This window comes from Cucurbita moschata, unplaced genomic scaffold (genome assembly GCF_002738365.1).
Source record: "Cucurbita moschata cultivar Rifu unplaced genomic scaffold, Cmos_1.0 Cmo_Scf00040, whole genome shotgun sequence".
Taxonomy (NCBI): Eukaryota; Viridiplantae; Streptophyta; class Magnoliopsida; order Cucurbitales; family Cucurbitaceae; genus Cucurbita; species Cucurbita moschata.
In genome coordinates this window covers 326978-352079 of record NW_019268556.1, presented here as the reverse complement: position 1 = coordinate 352079, position 25102 = coordinate 326978, and the positions used below count along the sequence as shown (strand labels likewise).

At 35.0% G+C, this 25102-nt stretch overlaps 1 protein-coding gene across 1 annotated transcript; it reads right to left on the bottom strand.

Moving 5' to 3' along the window:
- Positions 1-751: 751 nt before the first annotated feature.
- On the bottom strand, positions 752-19065 carry LOC111432735. The gene is made up of 4 exons (XM_023069668.1): positions 18970-19065; positions 12757-12809; positions 1974-2565; positions 752-1363 (listed from the first exon to the last, which is right to left on the bottom strand). The coding sequence occupies exons 1-4, from the start codon at positions 19063-19065 to the stop codon at positions 752-754; spliced, it is 1353 nt and encodes a 450-aa protein (XP_022925436.1).
- Positions 19066-25102: the final 6037 nt, after the last annotated feature.

Here is a 25102-nt window from a genome sequence, read left to right as displayed (position 1 = left end):
TATATATATATATATATATTTATTGAAAATAGTCTTGCTTTCTCTTCTTACCTCAAAATGGTACAAAATGGTAAAAAGTTAACTAAGTTGCCTTCGGTAAAAATATTTATATATTGAATAATCATAAATTAGATTGATAAAATATTCACAATATTCTATGTCTTTTACATTTATTAGATCGCTTGGGTCAGAATGTATAAGCCCAAAGTGCTCTTCGATCTTATAGCCTTATATAATAGAAGTCTAATTACTATCTCTATAAACATGTTTCGAGATTTTCCTTTTACTGGTCTTTTTATTTATTTTTTCATAGGGTCAGTTAACAAGATTCTAACTGTCCTAACAAATTAGTAATTATTTTCTTTAGTCCATAATTTTTCTTAAATTTTGTAACATTGTTAACTATCTAAATTTAGGTTTTATTGACTTAGCATTTTATATGTTTTTGTTATTTTCTTATCTTAGTCTTGATATCCAACAAAGATGGAAGATTTTTAGTTACCTTTTATTCATCACAAATGTGCTCTACAAACAAAGATATGAACAAAGTTATGTTTTCTTTATTGTAAATACACAACACCACAAATAATCCATATCTAAAATACAAGATGGAACATATAACATAACCTAGTTTCTGTGTAGCCCTCGAGCTTTATTGAGTTGTGATTGAAGTCATTGTATCCCTCTGAAAGTCAACAATTTGACTTTTTTGCAGCCCAAATGAGAAGCTTCACCACCAAAAGGAAGGGAATTATAATGCAACAAATAAACACCACTCCTCCATTACTAACCAAATGTACCATGCTATTACAAATGTTACTCTTAAAATAGGAGAATGGCTAAATGAGACATATAGCAGCCCAACCGCGAGTAAGTAACTATATGATAAGGATGCAATGGCAATGCACATGGTTACAGTTAATAACCATGAACAAATCCTATTTTTCAAAGGCAATCGACCTATAATGAACATAATCACACATATTGATGCAAAGAATGAGATAGAATTTGTAATCAAGTAAGCAACGTAATAATATTCTTGGCCTAAAGCTGGGTAAGCCATTATTGCCGTTCCTGCTATGAAAGTTTTTAAAGTATTGTTACAATGTAACGAACGATGAATACTGCTGTTGGAGTTGTAAGAAATGTCTTCTTGCCAAACACCTCCAGGAGGGTTGATTGCACCTTGAAAAGCCACGGTTGCAATCACCGTCGCCACCAACATCATTGTGCCTTGCACTTCTTGAAGCCAATCACCTTTGTATTTAAGGTTCTTCATCCACAAACTTCTCAGGAGCTTTTTGAGTGTTGCGGATGTTGATGACCCTTTATTGCATTGTTCTTCAATTCTACTTGGCGATCCCTTCTCATTTGAGGCATCATAGTTGTTTACAATGTTTGTTCCAATTTTTATTCTCGGGATAGACAATAAATATTGTACTATTTGCACAATTTGAATTCAATTTTTTTTATATCAAGATAATGTGAAGGATTGTTGGGAGGGAGCCAACATTGACTAATTTAGGGAATAATCGTGGGTATATGATTAAGGAATACATCTCCATTGGTATCATGCCTTTTAGGGAAGCCCAAAGGAAAGCCACGAGAGCTTATGCTCAAAGCCGACAATATCATATCAATATGGAGATCCATGATTCCTAACATGGTATCAGAGCCATGCCCTTAACCTAGTCAAGTCAATAGAATCCTCAAATGTCAAAAGAAAGAAGTTGGGACCCTTGAAAATGTAGTCAAAAGTGACTCAAGCTTCGAACAAATAGTGTACTTTGTTCGAGGGTTCTATAGGCCTTAAGGGAAGCTCTATACTGTACTTCGTTCGAGAGAAGAAGTGTGAGAGGAAGACCTATTTGATACCTATTTAAGCTTCGAAATAATAATTTTTCAGTTTTTTTAAATAATCAAATAAGAACTTAGTTTTTCTTCAATCAGCTAATTCAATTATAATAACATACCTCAGTTATAGACAAATCCAAAATGGTATTTTCATTCTCATTGACTTGGTTGAGGAACCCAAAATTTTGTGGATCTTCAATCATTATGATCAATAACTTAAGAGATTCCAAATGGTTGTGTTTTATGCATAAGTGAAGAGCACTTTGACCATTGTGAAGCTTAACCCAAGGAGATCTTGGCCTCGCAATGATCAACCGTTGAATGATATCAATTCTTCCATTAATCACTGCATGGTGTAGAGGAATCAACCCATTCAAATCACGAACCATGCAAGTGCTTGTGTTCTTCTCCAGCAAAGCTTGAACAATCTCGATCGTTCCATTTCCAGAAGCTAAGTGGAGAGGTGTCCTTTGTAGGTCATCAACTTTCCCTGCAAGTTTAGGAACGAGATTCAAAAGAAATAGAGTGAATTCAAGGTGGCAATGCAAAACTGAGACATACAATGGACTCTCAACGTTGGATGAAGAGATTAGAACTCTTTCAATGATATTTGGATCGCCTCGAATTAGTGTCTTCAAGCTTTGAATGGACCCAATCTTTGATGCTTCATAGAGCTTTCTTTTGCTTTCTTCAATAGTGAAAATAGTTAATCTAAGTTAGTTGTTTTCTCCATTTGCCTCCATTATTGATTCTCTAACTTACTTCTAAATTGGGTTTTCACATCGAATTTATAAGCCAACATTATAAAAATACTATATTTTATTTATATGATTTTGTTGATTATTTATTTATTTTTAATAGATGTTGAGGCTCTCAACCAAATTAAAGTTGACCTTTTGAATTTAGAAAATAGTCTAATTATTGCCCTCAATTTCTATAAGAAAAAAAAAAAATCATTATTTATACTTTCACTTGAGAGTGACACCAAAGTGTCACCATCCTAGTTTAAGTGAATGGGAAGCAAACCGAAGGAAACTTATTTATTGAATCATGGATTGAAGTATATATCACTATTTATTTTACTTAATTTATTGGGATGCTATTGTTTCTCGGATACTGCTTCTCGTGGTTTAATTAAGTTAAATTATTCCACACACTTGTTAAATTTAGAGATAGAACCTTTTCATTTTTACCCTTAAATTTATTTTAAAATAGTTCTTAAATCAACCTTTTTCGTTATAATTAAAAAGGAAAAGTGATGTTATATAGTAAATATTTGTATCTAATAGGTGTTATATGAGTTAAAGTCATATAGTAAACTGAAACTAAATATATAACTCTTGAGTAGTGCATGTCTCAAGTGATCAATACAAATTCTTTAGCCAATATTCCTCATTGCATTTTCTCTCTTCTATTTCTTTGTGTTATCTTGATCGAGTGTGTTGGTTATTGTGCAATCCTAACAACTAGTATCAGAGCTAGGCGAGATTCACCAAGACTTGAGAGATGGAAAGTTCAAAGATTACAATTGAGAAGTTTGATGGATCCAATTTCGGTTTCTGGAAGATGCAGATTGAAGATTATCTATACTAAACAGATTTTAACTCATCAACAACTCACATAATCTTCCAATATTTCAAATGGAGAAAGCACGAACTTAGATTAGCCATGTCCTCTATGGAAGAAAGAAAACGATTACTCTATGAAGCATCAAAGATCGGGTCCATTCAAAATTTAAAGACACTAATTCGAAGAGACCCGAGTATCATTCAAAGAGTTCTAATCTCCTCTTACAACATTGAGACTCCATTGCACGTCTCGGTTTTGCATCGCCACCTTGAATTCACTCGATTTCTTTTAAACCTCATGCCTGAACTTGCTGGAGAAGTTGATGCCCAACAAAGGACACCTCTCCACTTAGCTTCTGAAAATCGAACGGTCAAGATTGTTCAAGCTTTGCTGGAGAAGAACACAAGCACTTGCATGGTTTGTGATTTGAATGGGTTGATTCCTCTCCACCATGCAGTGATTAATGGGAATTGATATCATGCCACTGTTGATCAATGTGAGGCCATAGTCTCGTTGGATGAAGCTTCACAATGGTCAAACTATTCTTCATTTATGTGTAAAACACAACCACTTGAAAGCTCTTATGTTGTTGATCACAATGATTGAAGATCCACAAAATTATGGGTTTCTAAACCAACCGGATGTGAATGAAAATATCATTTTAGATTTTTCTACGATGTTAAAACATATTGAGGTAGGTTATCATAAAAATTTAAGTTTATATATAATTTTGTTATTCACTTTCTATTAATATATATTTTTTTTTTTCACAATTTTTTTACAATCATTTTCATATTTGAGCCAAACTTCAAAATAATAATAATAATAAATAAATAAAATTAAAATTAAAAACTACTTTCATTAGTTTTTATTTCAAATCTTTTGGTTGAATTTTGAAAATATATGAAAAAAGTAATTAACAGGAAAAAAAAAAACTTGAAATTAAAACTGTTTTTAAAAATTAGATTTTTTTTTCTCATAATTTTTAATGATTTTTTTTTCCAAAAAAAATAAAAAAATCTTATCCATGCAAATAGTAAGATATTTGTTGTCTATCCCGAGAATAAAAACGGGAAAAAATACTATGAACAATGAAGAACAATACAATGACATAAGAAGTTTGTGGAGAAAGAACCTTGAATACAAAGGTGATTGGCTTCAAGAAGTGCAAGGTACAATGATGTTGGTAGCAACGGGGATCGCAGCGGTAGCTTTTCAAGGTGCAATCAACCCTCCTGGCGGTGTTTGGCAACAAGACATTCCTTTCAACTCTAATATCACTATTCATCGTTCGTTTCATAGTAGCAATACTTTTAAAATATTCATAGCGGGAACTGCAGTAATGGCCTACCCAACTTCATGCCAAGGAAATTATTACACGGCTTATTTGGTTAAAAATTTTATCTCATTCTTTGCATCAGTATGTGTGATTATGTTCATTATAGGTCGATTGCCTTTAAAAAATGGGATTTGTTCATGGTTATTAACAGTAACCATGTACGTTGCTATTGCAACCTTATCACATAGTTACATACTCGGAGTTTGGCTTGTAAATACCTCATTTAGGAATTTGTATGCTTTAGAATTGACATTTACAATAGTATGGTATATTTTGTTAGCAATGGTGGGAGTGGTTTCTCTTCGTTGTATTGTTATTCCTTTCATTCTTTTGGTGGTGAAGCTTCTCGTGTGGACAATAAAAAGGTTGTATCTTTGGCTTTGTGGCATTCAAAGAGATCCCATCCCTTCAACCACAACTTAAATAAAGATTGCCGGCTATACAAAAATTAGGTTAAGTTGTTTGTTTTATCTTATATTTTGGACATGGATTATTTGTGGTGGTGTGTGTATTCACTTTAAGAAAAACATATTTTAGGTATGTTATCTTATTCAAATGTTTGTGGTGTAAAATAATTCGAATGGGTTTGCGACAAGTAAGAAATTTTTTTGGATCTTTGAGGCTAGCACGACCCAATTTTTTAGGCTTCAAGAAATCGGATCGCGACGAAAAGAAGAAAATGAAAATGAATAAAATAAAAACAAACAATTAACTGTAAAATTGTGTGCGACTTAATATGAAACAATAGATATTGTTCTAGTTATTACAAATGGGGAAGGGGTGCAAGAAAACCAATACAAACGACAACCCAAAAAAAATACAAAATAACATTGACGCCCCGGGTCGACATCCCTCTATGATAGTGCAACTCTCTAGCATCTCTCCACCTTGATTGGTACCTAAAAGAGAAAGGAGAAAATGAGTGAGTATAAAATACTTAGTAAGCAGTCTACCTGTAAGCTTTCATCCGATCCTTAACCTAATATGTATCCACGGGCTTGTTGTAGGGTTCTAAGAAGTTTGCGTTTAGATATTCTCTAAATGTTACATCACACCACAGTGGTGTCTACCATGAGCTAATCTATTTGTGTAGTCCCTTGTCTCCTCTTAGAGTAAGTTTCCTCCACACAGAATAGTAGCTCCTCAATATACTACTATGTAGTATCTCGTCTACTCTTAGGCAGGTTGTTCTACACACAATAATATATCCTCAATCAACTACCTATGTAGTCCCTCATCCACTCTCAAGGTGGGTTATCATACGCATGATAGTGATTTCTCATGTTATCTACTTATATAGTCCCTTGTCCCTCTCTAGGTGGGTTATTGTACATACAACAGCAATTTCTCATGTCATCCACTTTTGTAGTCCCTTGTCCTCTCTCAGGTGGGTTATCATACATACAGTGGTAGCTCCTTATATCAAGGCCGGTTATGCTCTACAACTAATAGTGAGTCTTCAGGTTATTAGGGCATGTTATATTCTACACATAGTGAATCTCCAAATAGTTTCGTTCGCGTTACTGTCAGTCTTATGTGTTCTCGTAGTTCACCTTGGTGCCCAGTGGATATTTTAGGTCTTAGGACATCTAGGTGGATTAGGTCACAACAAACATTTTCAAGTCGCTCGAAGTTAGCATCTCATGGCTAAGCAAAATCTTGAGGTACACTTAGGTCTCTAATTGCCACTCACGATCCTACGGTGGTCAGTGTACTGAAAATGTATTGACCTAAGATTTTGCATAACCACTCTTGTTCTACTGCTCCACTGACTCTGATTCATGCACACCTAGGTTCTACTGCTCTATTGATCACCTAGTGCATAGAAATCATGATCTAAACGTCCATGTCGTTTACTAAGGAAATAATCCTATCGATCAAGTAAGCATAGGTAATTCATACATACATTTACTTGAATCTAGCATACAATTTAATCCTATAGCTCAAACATGCTCCAACACCTGGAGCACAGATCCCAAATTTTCAATCCCTCATTCTAGTGCATGAGAAAGCATTTAATAGACATGCATTCTCATAAAGGGCATTTCTGTAATTTTTATTCACAAACATGCACACCTATTTAGATTTGTTAATTTAAATTCCAAAGATGCATATTCTAACCACCTAAGTTAAGAGCTGCATGTTAGCACGTCCTAGTCCTAACGATTCCTACATGTATTACTTGGCTACAATTCAATTAGGATTAATATCAAAGTTGAGACAAAAATCAATCGAACAGAGGTTGAAGAGATAAAAAAGACATTGCACAAGCAACTCACATGCATCACGCGTGGTTGTCACATGCCTGCAGGGGCAGAGAAGATGTGCCTCGAGGACGCCACGTGTTAGCTGCTGATTGGTAGGCTTGAATCAGACAATGAGGGATTGAATCCTGCGGAAAATGAATTTTCCTTGGTTTTTCCTCTGTTGACACGTGGGTCGATCAAGCGAGTCAGGTATGCGGTACAGGTTGGCTTGCTACGCATCACCTCTGCATCCAGCTGCATTGCTCCACCCGCAATGTACTACGTGTCGACTTGTGTGCTAGCCGGAACTCTCCATGTATTGAGCGACACACGTCCTACCTTGTTTCGCCAGCACAATCACGATTCCCAGATTCTTATGAGTTTTCTAACTTTTTTATATTTTTATATCTTTTTCTAAAAAATCTATCAATATTTGATTTGTTCGGGAAGTTTTAGAGTTATATTCCATCTACAAAGATATTTTTCTTGAAATTTTTAATCAAATATATACAAAGTTATTCGAGATCAAAGTTGCCTAAAATCAACTTTCTTACCATTCTTGGAGGCATCCCAAAACTCCTACTTCCAACCTGATTGGACTTCGAATTCCTTCCTAAAAAGTGTGCGAAATTACTTTAAGATGGACATACTAAAATGACAGAGACAATATTCTTAATATGCACATGAACTTTGAGAAGAATTTAGACCTAAAAACCTATAGAACTCATATTTGTTCTTTCTAGGTTCTTGGTGAAATCCAACAAATCTAGCACCCCAAATGTAGCCCTCAGCCTACTTTGAGTTTATTGTGAAGGACTCTCGCCTAATTGGAGCGTTTCCCTTCTTTTCTTCTTCTTCCTCAACCCTACCCCTCTCTTCCTTTCCCTTTTTCTTTTTTTTTCTCTCTCTCTCTCTCTCTTTTTTTTCCTTTGTTTTTGCATGTGATTAGTCTGAAAAAAATAGTATAACTGGCAGTAGATATTGTTCGTTGGCACACCCGTCTAGTGTCTGGTTTTAATATCATTTATAGTAACTCAAACCCACTACCATCAAATATTGTCTGCTTTGGCACATTACGTACCGTCGTTAGTCTCACGGTTTTAAAATGTGTCTGTTAGGAAGAGGTTTCCACACCTTATAAAAAATGTTTCATTCCCGTATTCAACCGACCTGAGATCTCACATAAAAATACTATTTATTAGACATTAATACAATCTACATAATTAGATTATATGATCTTCACCCTCACGATTGTTCAAATATATAAGTTTTTTTTTTTCTTTTTTTAGTTAAATGATATTCATTTTAGTTATTAAGAAGTTTTTACATTTATAAAGGATTAACTAATAAAAAGAACATAAATCTAAAAAAGTCACTTGCACGCAACGTCTCACAATCGCCTTTTCTTGGCAGCAGATTTGGTGATTGTGCGGCACTCATTCTCAGCACTGAGTGAATCAAGCCAACTTCAGATCACGTTGCCTACAGTTGGGCAACGTATATTCAAGCCTCGGATCCTGATTTAAAAATAGGATTTTAGAAAACGGGAAAGAGAGGTTTTGGAAAAAGAGTTTTGAAAGCAAGAATGAGAGAGAGATATTGAGAGTAGTGTTATATAGCATGCAAGCAAAAATACAACAACGGTTTAAATAGTATATAACTTTTCAGGTATGCAGAATTTTACAACTAGTCATATCTCCCTACCGTTCATTTTGAGGCATCATGTTTACCACGAGTAGCCATGATTTCGTCAAAACGTCATACTCTTAAAAAAAACAAGAAGGAAATAATACAACATGAAAGCAGTAAAAGATAGCGGCAAAATAGTACAAGGCAAGGGTTTCGACGTGTAAGGGGCATGCGGTCATAGGCAACATGCAAGACCGTGACACAACGCATAGATTAAAAGTCTAATTTATAACATGACCTTTAATATTAATAATACATAATCAATGGATAAAATAATGCTATGAAAGATTCTCTATGAAAATTCTCTAGTTGAATTTCTTATTTTCTTAGACTTTTTCAAAGTCTAGTCTAGATTTTAAATATTCTAAAGTAGAACATATTAATTACAATTCAATTGATTATGCAACCAATATGAACATAATTCTAAAAATATACTTGCCTGCAAAACATGATTTGGAAGATTAATTTATAATATGATTTTTAATATTAATTATACATAATCCATATAATATTCAAAAATGGATAGAATAATGTTTAGAAAAATTATTTCTCGTTGATTTTTCATTTTCATGATCTTTTCAAAGTCTCTTGCATCTATTCTTTATATGGGAGAGAAATGTTTAGAATTAAACCATGGTTTGAAATTTAGAATTAAAAATAAACATTAAACAATGGTTGTAGTTAGTTAGTTAATTAATTAATTAATTTTTGAAAAAATGTTCATCACAATAATTCTCAACCAACCAACCAATCTTACTCGAAATAGATGGGGAGTTGTCACCTTAAGCTACGTGACATTTCTCTTGTTTGATCATATTAATTTTGTTGCAATTACATAGAGTTTAATTAAAAATTAATCATCAATATGAGTTTGGGAATCTATGTTTTCGATAAAAAAAATATTAAGTGTATAAAAAAAATATTATCTATCTGTTTACCTCAATCCATGAAGCTAGTATTTGATAAGTTATAAAAAAAATCAGCTATAAGTCAAGAAGGAGATATGTGACTTCGCTCGATTCCTTGGGCACGTCATCAAGTGTTGAGAAATCAAAATGGATAGCGATAAGATTAATGCTATCCAGGATTGGAGAGTCCCCACTTTAGTGACCAAACGATCCTTTTTGGGATTAGCAAACTACTATAGGTAGTTCGTTGAAGGGTTTTCACGATAATCTGCCCAATTCATAGACCTTTTAAACAAAAACAAATCTTAGTTGTGATCAAACAAGTGTCAAAAGGTCTTCAAAGATCTAAAGGAAACCATGACGAGGGGCCTTGTTCTTGGTTTGGTAGACGTCTCTAAGCCTTTCGAAGTATTGATGGATGCATCTGACTTTGTCCTTGGGGATGTCCTTTTTGAGGAACGCTACTGTATCGCCTATGAAAGCAAGAAGCTCAATAATGTGGAAAGGAAATACACTTTCTCTGGAGGCAATATATCTTGGGATCCAACTTCGTAGTGAGGATAGACAACAGTGCCATTTGCCTCTTCTTCGATTAATCGAAGTTGACGCCATAGCAAGCTCGGTAGCAAGAATTATTAAATGAGTTCGACTTCAAGTTTGAACATAAAATAGGAAAGAGTAACCAAGCGGCCGACGCGTTGAGTCGAAAGGGCGAACATGTGGCCCGAAGAATGCTAGCCCACATTTAGTCAAGTAAGATTAGTGGTTCGATACGCAACATCATGAGGGAACACCTATAACAAAGCTATTGTTGATCCTAGCCAACAAGGTTAGAAAAGTTAGAGACTTGTACACATTAGAAAAGTTAGAAGACTTGTACGGAGCATTCGAGAATTCCAAGTCCAAGACCTAGGATGTAGAAGATCATAACATCAGTGATTCGGCAGATTTGGAATGAAAAAATCTCCAAATAGATGAAATTAGTTGGGAACGCACCAAAGATCTGAACTCTGCCGCGATCCACATTGAAGATTTCAAACATAGACGGTTGACAAGGACGTCAACTATTTAGGTGGGGGAGGATGTCATTGTCAGGCTTGTTTAGGACGTGTTGCACATAGCCGCATGCCCATGACATGCCAAACCCTTTATCTTCTTTTATGTTGTATTGCTTTACTATTGTATTTTTTTGTTTGTATTATCGTCCGACGAAATCATGTCAAGGCTTGTCAGACCTAAATCGCCTTAAAATGTACTCTAGGGGTGTTAGGTAGTCAACAAACCTCTCATCGAATCTTACGGCAAACGAATTTTCCTTGGTTTTTCCTCTGTTGACCCATGTCGCATGCGAGCCAAATAAGGTCATCAGATGCGGGTGTGACTTGTGGGTCGATCAAGCGAGTTGGGTAAGCGGTTCAGGTTGGCTTGCGGGTTGGACTTCTATGCATCATCTCTACGTCTAGCTGCATTGCTGATCACTTGTGGATGTATATAATAAAATGATGTAAAATTCACAAGAATAAGTGCAAGTATACACTATCACAAGTAGCAAGTAGAGTAACCAGTAATAAGTAAATTATCGATTCCACAGGGAACCTATCTTTTTGGTTAATTTTATTGCTGGAAATCAAGTGAGTTTTTTTTTTCTAACATTCAAATGGGTGTTGGTGATTTTAACTACTTAAACAAAACTAAAACAGAGCGTCATGCTGTCGAAAAACAAAAAATGATAAGAAAATCAACTATAATGAGGAAGGTTAGGCTAAGAGAGATTAAATAAATAAGTTGTTGAGTTTTGTGGTAGATTTTAGTTCCTTTTAATAGATTCTCAAGCCCACTTTCGAGGGTCATAAATGGTGATTATTTCCATAATCGTTCTAATTTCTATTAACAAGGCTTTAGGAGAAAGAATTATTCATAACCCTCCTACTACCCTTCAATCTCCTTGCTATGAAACTAGAGTATTAAGGAAGATTTCATTGCTCCCTCTCTTCTCCCGAATAAGAGAACAACTATGTATGTAAAGTAGCTAATTAAACACACACGTAAATCATTAACAACAACTCTTAAATAAACTAAAATCATATACCGTCAACATACTTAAACTATATAAAACTCTCTCGTCTCCCCTATAAAGTTTAGCTCTCCATACAAACTGAATTAAACAGAGGAATCCGCATCTTCATCATGTAAAATTGATGGAATAAGAAAAGAGAATAAGAAAATAGAGAGTTATCCCGGTTTGTTCCCATTTGTCAATGGAAGTTCCCTTCTCTTGAGCTCTCACGTCCACCTCTTTGCCCTAATCAATCCTTGTTGGTCTCATTTTCCTTCTGCTATCAACAGCTGCTGGATCAGGGTTTTCTTCTTCTTCTCTGGTTTCACATCAATTCACTGCAGTGCAGCAGAGGCTGCTGCGGTGTAATTCGATTTTTCTCCTCTTCCTTTTCCTTTTATATTGAGCATGGGTTCCCCTTTAGGGCTGAAAAAGAATAAGTTGTCCACATAGGATGTTTTTCATGGGGTAATCAATGACCCACTTGGACGGCTGACGTGGATTTAAAATTTTCATGTCATCCCCCATTTATTTACATATTTGCTACTCCCTCATGGTTCAGCATAAATGTCTGGAATTTTACTACATAACTCAATTAAATATACAATTAAGATCGATTTATGCCAAATCATATTTTTTTTCATGTTGGACTGCAATAAACGATTTCATGCTCATTAACTAGAATAAATGGGGTAAATAATGAGAAAATTGTGAATAAGAGTGTCATATTAAATACAAAAGAACTTGATATGACTCTACCTTTAGAGAGTTATCAATTGCTCCACTTGCAGTGCACCACGTATCAACTTGTGTGCCAGTCCGGAATCTCCATGTATTGAGCGACATGCGTCCTACCTTGTTTTGCCAGTGCAACCACAGTTTCCATATTCCGTTGAGTTTTCCTTTTTTTTTTTTTTATATATATATATATATATATATATAGTTTTATAACTTTTCCTAAAAAAATCTATCAATATTTGATTTCTTCAAGTTAGAGTTATATTCCATCTACCTGAGCTATTTTTTTTTTTAAATTTTAATCAAATATATGCAAAGTTATTCCAGGTCAAAGTTGCCTAAAATCAACTTTCTTACCGTTCTTTGAGGTTTCCCGGAACTCCTACTCCAATTTGATTGGACTTGAATTCCTTCACAAAAACCGTGCAAAATTACTCCAAGATAAACATACTAAAACAAGGGAGACAAATTCTTTAATATGTACATGAATTTTGACGAGAATCTAGACCTAAAAATCGATATAACTCTTTTTTTTTTTTCTCGGTTCTTGACGAAATCGAACAAATCTAGCACCCGAATGTAGCTCTTCTGCATACGGAGAGTTTCTTGTGGAGGACTCTTAATCAAGTCAGCCTCCTCTCGCCCAATTGGAGCGTTTCCCTTTTTATTTCTTCTTCCTCTCAAACCCTAGCCCTCTTTTCTTTCTTTTTGGCCTCCTCAGACCCTACAAAAAAGTATGGCTCATAGCAAATATTGTCCGCTAGCACACGGGCGAGTGTCTGGCTCTAATACCATTTATAATAGCTCAAACCCACTGGCAGTAGATATTGTCCACTTTGACGCGTAACGTATCGCCGTCAGCCTCATGGTTTTAAAATATATCTGTTAGGGAGAGGTTTCCACACCCTTATAAAGAAGGTTTCATTTCCCTATTCAACCGAAGTGAGATCTCACATAAAAATACTATTTATTAGGCATTTATACAATCTTCATCATTGATTGTTTGATCCTCACCCCCACAATTGTTTGAATTAAAAACGTTATTGCTTTCTAAAAGTAGAAAGCGAAGAAAGAAAGATTCCCATCCTTCACTTATTTTGCCAATGCAAAGATTCCTACTCTCTTTCAAATATATAAGTTTTTTTTTTTTCGTTTTTTAGTTAAATCATATTCATGGTAGTTATTAAGAAGTTTCACTTATATGTTTTTACATTTCTAAAGGATCTAACTAATAAAAAGAACATAAATCTAAAAAAACCACTTGCACCCAACCTATCACAATCGCCATTTCTTGGTAGTAGATTTGGGGATTGTGCGACACTCACTCTTAGCACTGAGTGAATCAAGGCAACTTCAGATCACGTTGCCTATAGTTGGGCAACATATATACAAGTTGGGTCCTGATTTAAAAAGAAGATTTTAGAACATGGGTGAGAGGTTTTGGAAAAATAGTTTTCAAAGCAAGAATGAGAGAGAGATTGAGAGTGGTGTTATATAGCATGCAAGCAAAAAGACAACAACAACGGTTTAAACAGTATAAAACTTTTGAGGTATGCAGAATTTGACAACTAATCATATCCCCTAATACATTTTGAGGTATTTCATGTCTACTAGGCGTAGCCATGATTTCGCCGAAACGTCATACTCTTAAAGAAAATAAGAAAGAAATAATACAACATGAAAGCAGTAAAAGAAAACGGTAAAGTAGTACAAGGCAAGGATTTTGGCGTGTAACGGGTATGCAGCCATGGGTAACATGTTTTGGACAAGCATGTCCATGACACAACGCGTGAATTGAAAGTCTAATTTATAACATGACATTTAATATTAATAATACATCATCCATGTTCTACACAATAGACCTTTTCAAAGTCTAGTCTAGATTTTAAATATTCGAAAGTAGAACATTTAATTACAATTCAATTGATTATCTAACCAATATGAAAATAATTCTAAAAATATACTTGCATGCAGAACGTGATTTGGAAGATTAATTTATAATATGATATTTAATATTAATTATACATAACCCATATAATACTCAAAATGGATAGAATAATGTTTAGAAAAATGATTTCTTGTTGATTTTTCATTTTCATGATCTTTTCAAAGTCTCTTATATGTATTGTTTATTGGGAGAGGAAACGTTTAGAATTAAACCATGGTTGAAATTTAGAATTAAAAATAAATATTAAACCATGGTTGTAGTTAGATAGTTAATTAATTAATTAATTTTAAAAAAATGGATTTCGTCACAATAATTTAACGTGACATCTTTTTCTTCCGTAATCATATTAATTTTGTTGTAATTACTTAGATTTTAATTAAAAATTAAATATCAAGAATTTTTCGGAGATTCGGAATATATATTTTGGATAAAAAATTAAGTGTATAAAAAACGTTATGTATCTGTTTACCCCAATCCATGAAGCTAGTATTTGATGAGTTATGGAAACAAAAAGCTGTATGTCAAGAAGGAGAGATATGACTTTGCACGAACATGCATCATCTTCCTCGAGCACGTCATTAGGTGTGGAGAAATCAAAATGGATAGCTATAAGATAAATGCAATCCACTATTTGAGAGTCCCCACTTCAATGACTAAACTATTCTTTTTGGGATTAGCAAACTACTATAGGTAGTTCGTTGAAGGGTTTTGAGGATAATCTGCCCCATTAAACAAAAACCAATCTTGGTGTGGTCAAACGAGGAAATGGCTAATCTAAGTTCGTTGTCTTCTCCATTTGCCTCCATTATTGATTCTCTAACTTACTCCTAAATGGAGTTTTCACATAAAATTTATAAGCCAAAATTTAAAAAAAAAATACTATATTTTATTTATTTTTAATGGATGGTCAGACTTCCAACTAAGCTAGGGTCGACCTTTTGAATTTTTAAAATAGTCCAATTATTACTTTCACGGGAGAGTGACACCCAAGTGTCACCATCCTAATTTAAGTGGATGGGAAGCAAACCCAGGAAGCTTGTTTGCTCAATTATGAATAGAAATATATATCATTATTTATTTCACTTAATTTTATTGGGATAATGCCTCTCTTCGTTTGATTAAGTTAAATTATATTAGATACTTGTTAAATATAGGGATAGAACAGTTTCATTTTTACCATTAAATTTATTTTAAAATAGTTGTTCTGTCCAACTTTTGGTTATAATTAAAAGGGAAAAGTGATGTTATATAGTAAGTATAATTAAAAAGGAAAAGTGATGTTTTATAGTAAGTATTTATATATAATAGGAGTTTTATATGTTAAAGTCCTATTAGTAAACTAAAACCATGTATATAGCCTTTGGGTAGTGCTTTCATAATGTACTTATCTAAAGTCATCGATATAAATTCTTTAGCTAATATTTCTTCTGAATTTTCTCTTTCCTATTTGTTTGTGTTCATCTTGATCAAGTGTGTGGGTTGTTGTGCAAACCTAACAACTGACATCAGAGCTAGGCGAAATTCACCACGATCAGAGCTAGGCATTGTTGTGCGTTGTTGTAGATGCCTTCTTTCTTTTCACAAAAGAACTCTAGACATTCTTTTAACATATCTGATGCAATAGACTCTAGAATAACAACAGGAGAGAAAATCTACTTCTTAGCTGCCTTCTCCTATTAAGTTCAACTTTTTACCATAAGTTCTATTTCACAGATATGTATCTTCTTATCTATACATAATTTTCCTTTTGTAATGAGTTTAATTCATCAAGAACATCTACAAATCCTTGGATTTGATGACTTCAACTTACTATGTCATTGTCATCATCCCTAGTAACTATTTTGGTCACAATTAGGATTTCAATAGGATTGAGTCATCTCATTACTTTTCTACTAAATATATTCACCCTCTTTGAATTTGTTTCAACATATTATGCTTAACAATTCCAATTATTGAAGTGTTCGTAAACTAAGTTTATTATGCTGAAGGGAGTCATATTCCTCCTGCAATCTCTATTGCGTATCTTAACCAAAGTCCGATAATGACATATATGAATATAGTCTTGCTTTCTCCTCCTACATCACAATTTTACAAAATAGTACTCATGCTTAGAGCTGGATTTCAATTCCACTTTCTGTCCACTAATTTTAATACACAAGGTTCTTAAACTTTATGATTTGCCGTTAATGACATATAACATTATGATTTGCCCATAATGTCTTGATAGATTCACCTAAATGGAATTCAACTTTAGTCTTATATTTCTTGAACTTTTAGACTAAGTTGCCTTCGATAAAAATACTTATATATTGAATAATCATCAATCAGGTTAATAAAATCTTCACAATATTCTACGTCTTTTGCATTCATTAGATCGCTTGAGTCAGAATGTATAAGCCCAAAGTGGTCTTTGGTCTTGTAGCCTTATATAATAAAAGTCTAATGACTATCTTGTATGAAAAAACAAGATCTATAAACATGTTTTAAGAATTTCCTTTTACTCGTCTGTTAATCAAATTAGTTGTCAAATTTATAATCTAATAAATATTATCGTTCTCTTAAACATATTTTTAAATAATTTTAAAAATATAAACTTTAATGCTAGAAAGTAATTCATACTATATGTATGAACAACTTACTTAGTAATAAAGATTGGAAAATTGAATTTCTCTTATTGTTACTAAAAACACCCTATTCAACATTAAATAACTATTTTTATTTGCTGACATCTTAACGTCTCCTACTACATCAACTGTCATTGATTTCCTAATGCCAACATATAGAATCTGTTCTATATCATCAAATATTTTCAAGAATTACATATCAAAACTGATGAAGAACAAATCTTGATAGTAGATCTTATATCAACTATCTAGGTAGTGTCATTTATTCTCTACCAAAAATCGAGTAAATCAAATTTACTTTTTTTTATATTTTTTTTCATAGTGTCATTTAAAAAAAAATTCTAAATATCCTAACAAATTAGTAATTATTTTCTATCATAGCTTGGGTCATAATTTTTTTTAAATTTTGTAACACTTAATTTTGGATCATTTAGATAACTATCTAAATTTAGGTTTTATTAATTTAAACATCTCATATATTTCTGTCATTTTCTTATCTTAGTCTTGATATCCAATATGTTAACTAAAAGATATAAAGAAAGATTTTTCGTTACCTTTTAATCATCACTTATGTGCTCTTCAAACAAAGATATGAACGAAGTTATGTTTTCCTTACTGTAAATACATACAACACCACAAATAATCCATATCCAAAATACAAGATGAAACACACAACATAACCTAATTTTTGTGTAGCCCTCGATCTTTATTGAGTTATGGTTGAAGTCATTGCATCTCTCTCAAAGTCAACGATTTGACCTTTTTGCAGCCCAAGCGAAAAGCTTCACCACCAAAATAAGGAAGGGAATTATAATGCAACAAATAAAAACCACTCCCCCTTTACTAACCAAATGTACCATGCTATTACAAATGTTATTCTTAAAGTAGGAGAATGGCTAAATGAGACATTTAGCAGTCCAACAGCCATTAAGTAACTATATGATAAGGATGCAATGGCAATGTTAACCATCAACAAATCCTATTTTTCAAAGGCAATCGACCTATAATGAACATAATCACACATATTGATGCATAGAATGAGATAGAATTTGTAATCAAGTAAGCAACGTAATAATATTCTTGGCCTGAAGCTGGGTAAGCCATTATTGCCGTTCCTGCTATGAAAGTTTTTAAAGTATTGTTACAATGTAACGAACGATGAATACTGCTGTTGGAGTTGTAAGAAATGTCTTGTTGCCAAACACCTCCAGGAGGGTTGATTGCACCTTGAAAAGCCACGGTTGCAATCACTGTTGTCATCAACATCATTGTGCCTTGCACTTCTTGAAGCCAATCACCTATGTATTCAAGATTCTTCGTCCACAAGCTTCTCAAGAGCTTTTTGAGTGTTGTTGATGTTGATGACCCTTTATTGCATTTTACTTCAATTCTACTTGGCGATTCCTTCTCATTTGAGGCATCGGAGTTGTTTACAATGTTTGTTCCAGTTTTTATTCCCGGGATAGACAATAAATATTGTATTATCTGCACAATTTGAATTCAATTTTTTTTTTATATCAAGATAGTGTGAAGGATTGTTGGGAGGGAGCCCAACATTGACTAATTTAGGGTTTATGATTAAGGAATACATCTCCATTAGTATGAGGCCTTTTAGGGAAGCCCAAAGAAAGCCACTAGAGCTTATGCTCAAAGTGGACAATATCATATCATTATGGAGATCCATGATTCCTAACATGGTATCGGAGCCATGCCCTTAACCTAGTCATGTTAATAGAATCCTCAAATGTCAAACAAAAGAAGTTGGGACCCTCGAAGGTGTAGTCAAAAGTGACTCAAGTTTCGAACAAATAGTGTACTTTGTTCGAGGGTTCTATAGGCCTTAAGGGAAGCTCTATACTGTACTTCGTTCGATAGGAAGATGGAGACCTATTTGATACCTATTTAAGCTCCGAAATAATAAATTTTAGTTTTTTTTAAATAATCAAATAAGAATTTAGTTTTTCTTCAACTAGCTATAATTCAATTATAATAACATACCTCAGTTCGTCTTAACATCATAGACAAATCCAAAATGGTATTTTCATTCTCATCGCCTTGGTTGAGGAACCCATAATTTTGTGGATCTTCAATCATTGTGATCAACAACTCAAGTGCTTCCAAATGGTTGTGTTTTATGTTAGGATCGCACAACAACGTACACGCTCGATCTAGATGAACACAAAGAAAAAAGATAGAGAGAAGTTGCAAGGAGAACTCTGGCTAAAAGGATTTTGTATTGATAACTTCAGGTATGTACAACAAGAGAGAGTACAGAGAATAGAAAGTACATTTCAAAGCTTTACTGGATGGGATATATATATGGTTCAGTCTACTAAATATAGCTTTACCAGATTTAGCCATCTACTATATATAGCTATGTGCCATATATAGCTTTACCGGATATAGCTTTACCATATATGGCTTTACCAAATATAGCTTTACCGGATATAGCCGTTGACCAAGCTATAAATACAGGGAGTAGACTCCATAACTCAACAATTCTCCCACTTGGAGACTGATCCTACACCATACCAATTAGGGCTTTGCATAGCCTTAATTTTCCAACATCAACACATTTTGTCAACATCTCTGCTGGATTCTTTGCACTCTCTATCTTCTCCAAACACATATCGCCTTCTTCCACTAACCTGCGAGTGAAATGGTACCGTCTTCTAATGTGTTTTGTCCTTGAATGATAGACTGGGTTTTTCAACAACTGTATGGCACTCTGACTATCTGTATAAAGGATCTTCTTGCACTGCTTCCGGCCTAATTCTTCTAGATAGTTTGTCATCCATATCATCTCCTTTCCAGTTTCAGCTATGGCCACGTACTCAGCTTCAGTAGATGAAAGAGCAACGCATTTCTGAAGCTTTGACATCCAACTCACTGCTGTTCCATCTATAGTGTAGATATACCCAGATGTGCTCTTGCTGGAGTCTACATCTCCACTCAGATCAGCATCCACAAAACCTTGCAGAACTACTTTGCCATTGCCATAACAAAGTGTAGTATTGGATGTACCTCTCAGATATCTCAGAAGCCACTTCACAGCTTCCCAATGTTGCTTCCCTGGATTTGCCATGTACTTGCTAACAACTCCCACTGCATGTGTTATGTCAGGTCTAGTGCAGACCATAGCATACATCAAACTCCCAACTGCAGAAGCGTACGGAACTGATTCCATGTGCTCACTTCCTCAACTGTCTTGGAAGATTGCCTCTTTGACAATTTAATATGATTTGCCAAGGGGGTAGTCCTGGGTTTAGCGTTATTCATCTTGAATTTGGACAACACCTTCTCAATGTACTGCTCTTGGGATAGATTTAATGCCAACAGATCTATCTCGAGAAATCCTCATCCCAAGGATCTGCTTCGCTGCACCTAAATCTTTCATCTCGAATATTGAAGACAAACTTGCCTTTAGGTGGTTTATCTCCCTCATACTTGATCCAACAATTAGTATATCATCCACATACAGGAGTAGAAACACATAAGAATCAGTGTATTTCTTGAGGTAGCAACACTGATCCTTTTCACTTCTGTGGAAACCACTCTTGCTCATGAAGGTGTCAAACTTCTTGTACCATTGTCTCGGTGCTTGTTTCAGTCCATACAAGCTCTTATTGAGCTTACACACCATGTGCTCCTTGCCTGGAGCTGCAAATCCTTCGGGTTGTTGCATATAGATCTCCTCATCTAGATCTCCATGTAAAAATGCTGTTTTTACATCCATTTGCTCAAGGTGCAAATTCTCTGATGCAACAATACTCAGTACAATTCGGATAGTAGTTAATTTCACAACTGGAGAAAAGATCTCAGCATAATCAATGTCTTTTCTTTGTGAATATCCTTTAACTACTAACCGAGCCTTAAACCTCCTTCTGCCATCTGGTTCAACCTTGATTTTGAACACCCATTTGTTTAACAGAGCTCTCTTTCCTGTGGGCAACTCAGTCAGCACCCACGTATTATTCCTTTCAAGTGAGCTCATTTCATCATCCATGGCTTGCTCCCACTTGGTTGAATCTTCCACTTGTAGGGCCTCATCAAAGGACTCTGGTTCTCCTTCGTCAGTCAGCAACAGATAATGTAATGAGGTTGAATATCTATCTGGTGCTCTGGTAGTTCTGGATGATCTTCTCAACACCTGCTCAGGTGCAACTTGCTCCACGTCTGATTCTTCAGCAATAGAATCAGGAGTTTCTTGAGCTTCTGTTGTATCATCACTGTCTGAATTTTCTTGCCACTCAAGTTCAACTCCCACTTGCTTCGTAGTCTCAGAGTTTATCTTCTCTCTGTCCTTGTACATGACATTTTCATCAAAGGTCACATCACAGTGTCTTAGGATCTTCATATTTTTCTCATCCCAAAACCTGTACCCAAACATGTCAGAGCCATAGCCTATGAAGTAGCATTTCACGGCCTTAGCATCAAGCTTATCTCTCTTCTCTGGATCAACATGGACATACGCAGTACAACCAAAGGTTCTCAAGTGAGAGTACTTGAGTTCTTTTCCTGTCCATACTTCTTCGGCAATTTGAACTTCAAGGGTACTGACGGCCCTCTATTAATCAAATATGCTGCTGTGTTCACAACATCAGCCCAGAATGTCTTTGGCAATCCAGAATGAATCCTCATGCTTCTTGCTCGCTCATTCAATGTTCTGTTCATCCTTTCTGCAATACCATTTTGTCTTGCCTTACCGGGAATTGTTCTTATTAATCTAATTCCCTCAGCTGCACAAAATTTTATAAACTCTGATTTGTTGTACTCTCCTCCATTGTCAGACCTCAGGCATTTGATCTTCAAGCCGGTCTGATTTTCAACTTCAGCTTTCCACTTCTTGAAGGTGGTAAACACATCTGACTTGTGTTTCAGAAAGTAAACCCATATCTTCCTGCTGAAGTCATCGATGAAGATGACGTAGTACCTTGATCCACCAAGTGATGAAACTGGAGATGGTCCCCAGACGTCTGTATGGACCATTTCCAACCGCACCTTCTTCGGTTCTCTGGCAGCCTTTGTGAAACTAACTCGTTTCTGTTTGCCCATAACGCAGCTCTCACAAAGACCCATATCAACAGATTTTAAGCCTTCTAAAGCTCCTTTCGCAGTCAGCATCTTCATTCCTTTGACGCTCATATGTCCAAGTCTATTGTGCCATAGACTTGAATTGGAAGCACTCTCAATAGCAGCAGTCATGTTTATACACTCTGCAGTAGTGTAAAAGGTTCCGGATTTTGTGCCACGCGCAACAACCATGGCGCCCTTCACAATCTTCCAGGAACTCTTTCCAAACTCTGCTGCATAGCCTGTGTTATCCAACTGACCAATAGAGATCAGGTTCTTCTTGAGACCTGGAATGTATCTGACATCTTGTAATGTCCATTGATTTCCTGCTGGAGTTTGTATGGAGACATCTCCCTTTCCTTCAATCTCCAAGGTTTTCTTGTCGGCAAGATACACCTTCCCGAAATTTCCTGATTTGAAATTTCAAAACAATTCCTTACTTGGAGACGAATGGAACGATGCACCTGAATCCAAAATCCAGGATTCAGCTGGGCTATCCACACTAAGGATTAAAACGTCCTCAGCATCTTCTGTTGTGTATATAGAATCATCATCTTCAGATTTATGATTCTGCTTCTTCTTTAATTTTGTACAATCTGTCCGAAAGTGTCCTTTTCTCCCACAGCTCCAACACGTTACATTGGGTTTGTTTGGAGATTTTTCCCGGTTCTTTGATTTTGAATGCCCATGTTTGTTTGAGCTCTTTGATTTGCTTCTTCCCCTTCGATCAACACTGAGAGCATTGCCTGATGAATCTCAGTTTCCCGTTTGCGAATACTTTCGCTGAGAACTACATCTCGAATTTCATCAAACTTCAGTTTATCAGATCCTCGGGAACTGCTGATTGCGGCAACAACAATATCCCATGACTCGGGTAAGGATGACATCAAAATCAACGCTTTAATTTCATCTTCGAAATTAATTTCCACCGAACCCAGTTGACTTATGATCATATTGAATTCATTTATATGATCCGCAACACGTCCACCTTCAGACATCTGTAGATTGAACAATCTACGCATCAAATACACCTTGTTCATAGCCGACGGTTTTTCATACATATTTGACAGTGTCTTCATCAGATCTGACGTTGTCTTCTCCTTGATGATGTTAAACGCCACGTTTCTGGATAGCGTCAACCGGATCATCCCTAAGGCTTGTCGATCCTTGAGCTTCTACTGTTCCGTTGTCATGGTATCCGGCTTCACCCCCAACAGAGGTTCGTGAAGATCTTTCTGGTACAGATAATCATCAATCTGCATCTTCCAGAAACCGAAATCGGATCCATCGAACTTCTCAATTCCAATCTTTGAACTTTCCATCTTCACAGATCGTGGTGAATTTTGCCTACTCTGATACCAGTTGTTAGGATCGCACAACAACGCACACGCTCGATCTAGATGAACACAAAGAAAAAAGATAGAGAGAAGTTGCAAGGAGAACTCTGGCTAAAAGGATTTTGTATTGATGACTTCAGGTATGTACAACAAGAGAAAGTACAGAGAATAGAAAGTACATTTCAAAGCTTTACTGGATGGGATATATATATGGTTCAGTCTACTAAATATAGCTTTACTAGATTTAGCCATCTACTATATATAGCTATGTGCCATATATAGCTTTACCGGATATAGCTTTACCATATATGGCTTTACCAAATATAGCTTTACCGGATATAGCCGTTGACCAAGCTATAAATACAGGGAGCAGACTCCATAACTCAACATTTTATGCATAAGTGAAGAATAGTTTGACCATTGTGAAGCTTAACCCAAGGAGATCTTGGCCTCGCAATGATCAACCGTTGCATTATATCAATTCTTCTATTTATCACTGCATGGTGGAGAGGAATCAACCCATTCAAATCACGAACCATGCAAGTGCTTGTGTTCTTCTCCAGCAAAGCTTGAACAATCTCAACCGTTCCATTTTTAAAAGCTTAGTGGAGAGGTGTCCTTTGCAAGTCATCAACTTCTCCCGCAAGTTCAGGCACGATATTCAAAAGAAATCGAGTGAATTCAAGGTGGTGATGCAAAACTGAGACATGTAATGGACTCTCAACGTTGAATGGAGAGATTAAAACTCTTTGAATGATATTTGGGTCGCCTCGAATTAGTGTCTTCAAGCTTTGAATAGACCCAATCTTTGATGCTTGAGCTTTCTTTTACTTTCTTCAAAAGAGGAAATGACTAATCTAAGTTAGTTGTTTTCTCCATTTGCCAACATTATTTTTTCTCTAACTTACTTCCAATTGGGGTTTTCACATAGAATTGATAAGCCAACATTAAAAATACTATATTTTATTTATATGATTTTGTTGATTATTTATTTATTTATTTTTAATAAATGTTGAGACTCTCAACTAATTTAAAGTTGACCTTTTGAATTTAAAAAATAGTCTAATTATTGCCCTCAATTCCAAGAAGAAAAAAAATTATTATTTATACTTTCACTCGAGAGTGACACCAAAGTGTCACCATCCTAGTTTAAGTGGATGGGAAGCAAATGGAAGGAAGCTTATTTGTTGAATCATGGATAGAAGTATATATCATTAATTATTTCACATAATTTTATTGGGATGCTATCGTTTCTCATCGATAAGGATAATAACTCTCGTGGTTTGATTAAGTTAAATTATACCACACACTTGTTAGATTTAGAGATAGAACCGTCTCATTTTTACCCTTATATTTATTTCAAAATAGTTTTCAGTCAACCTTTTCGTTGTAATTAAAAAGGAAAGTGATGTTATATAGTAAATATTTATATCTAATAGGTGTTATATGAGTTAATGTTATATAGTAAACTAAAACCATATTATAACTCTTGGGTAGTGAATATCTAAAGTCATCAATACATATTCTTTAGCCAATATTCCTCTATGCATTTTCTCTCTCCTATTTTTTTGGATTCATCTTGATCGAGTGTGTTCGTTGTTGTGCAATCCTAACAACTGGTATCAGAGCTAGGTGAGATTCACCACGGTTTGAGAGATGGAAAGTTCAAAGATTGCAATTGAGAAGTTTGATGGATCCAATTTCGGTTTCCGGAAGATGCA

What these genes read in the sequence shown, in the direction of transcription:
- LOC111432735 (XM_023069668.1), bottom strand. Translation starts at nt 19,065, where the DNA reads ATGATTGAAGATCCACAAAATTATGGGTTCCTCAACCAAGGCGATGAG. An exon ending in TGATGTTAAGACGAACTGAG is followed by an intron (nt 12,810 to 18,969) that starts GTATGTTATTAT and finishes GTTTTTGTGAAG; the next exon opens with GAATTCAAGTCCAATCAAAT. An exon ending in TGGATTTGTCTATAACTGAG is followed by an intron (nt 1,364 to 1,973) that starts GTATGTTATTAT and finishes TCAAATGAGAAG; the next exon opens with GGATCGCCAAGTAGAATTGA.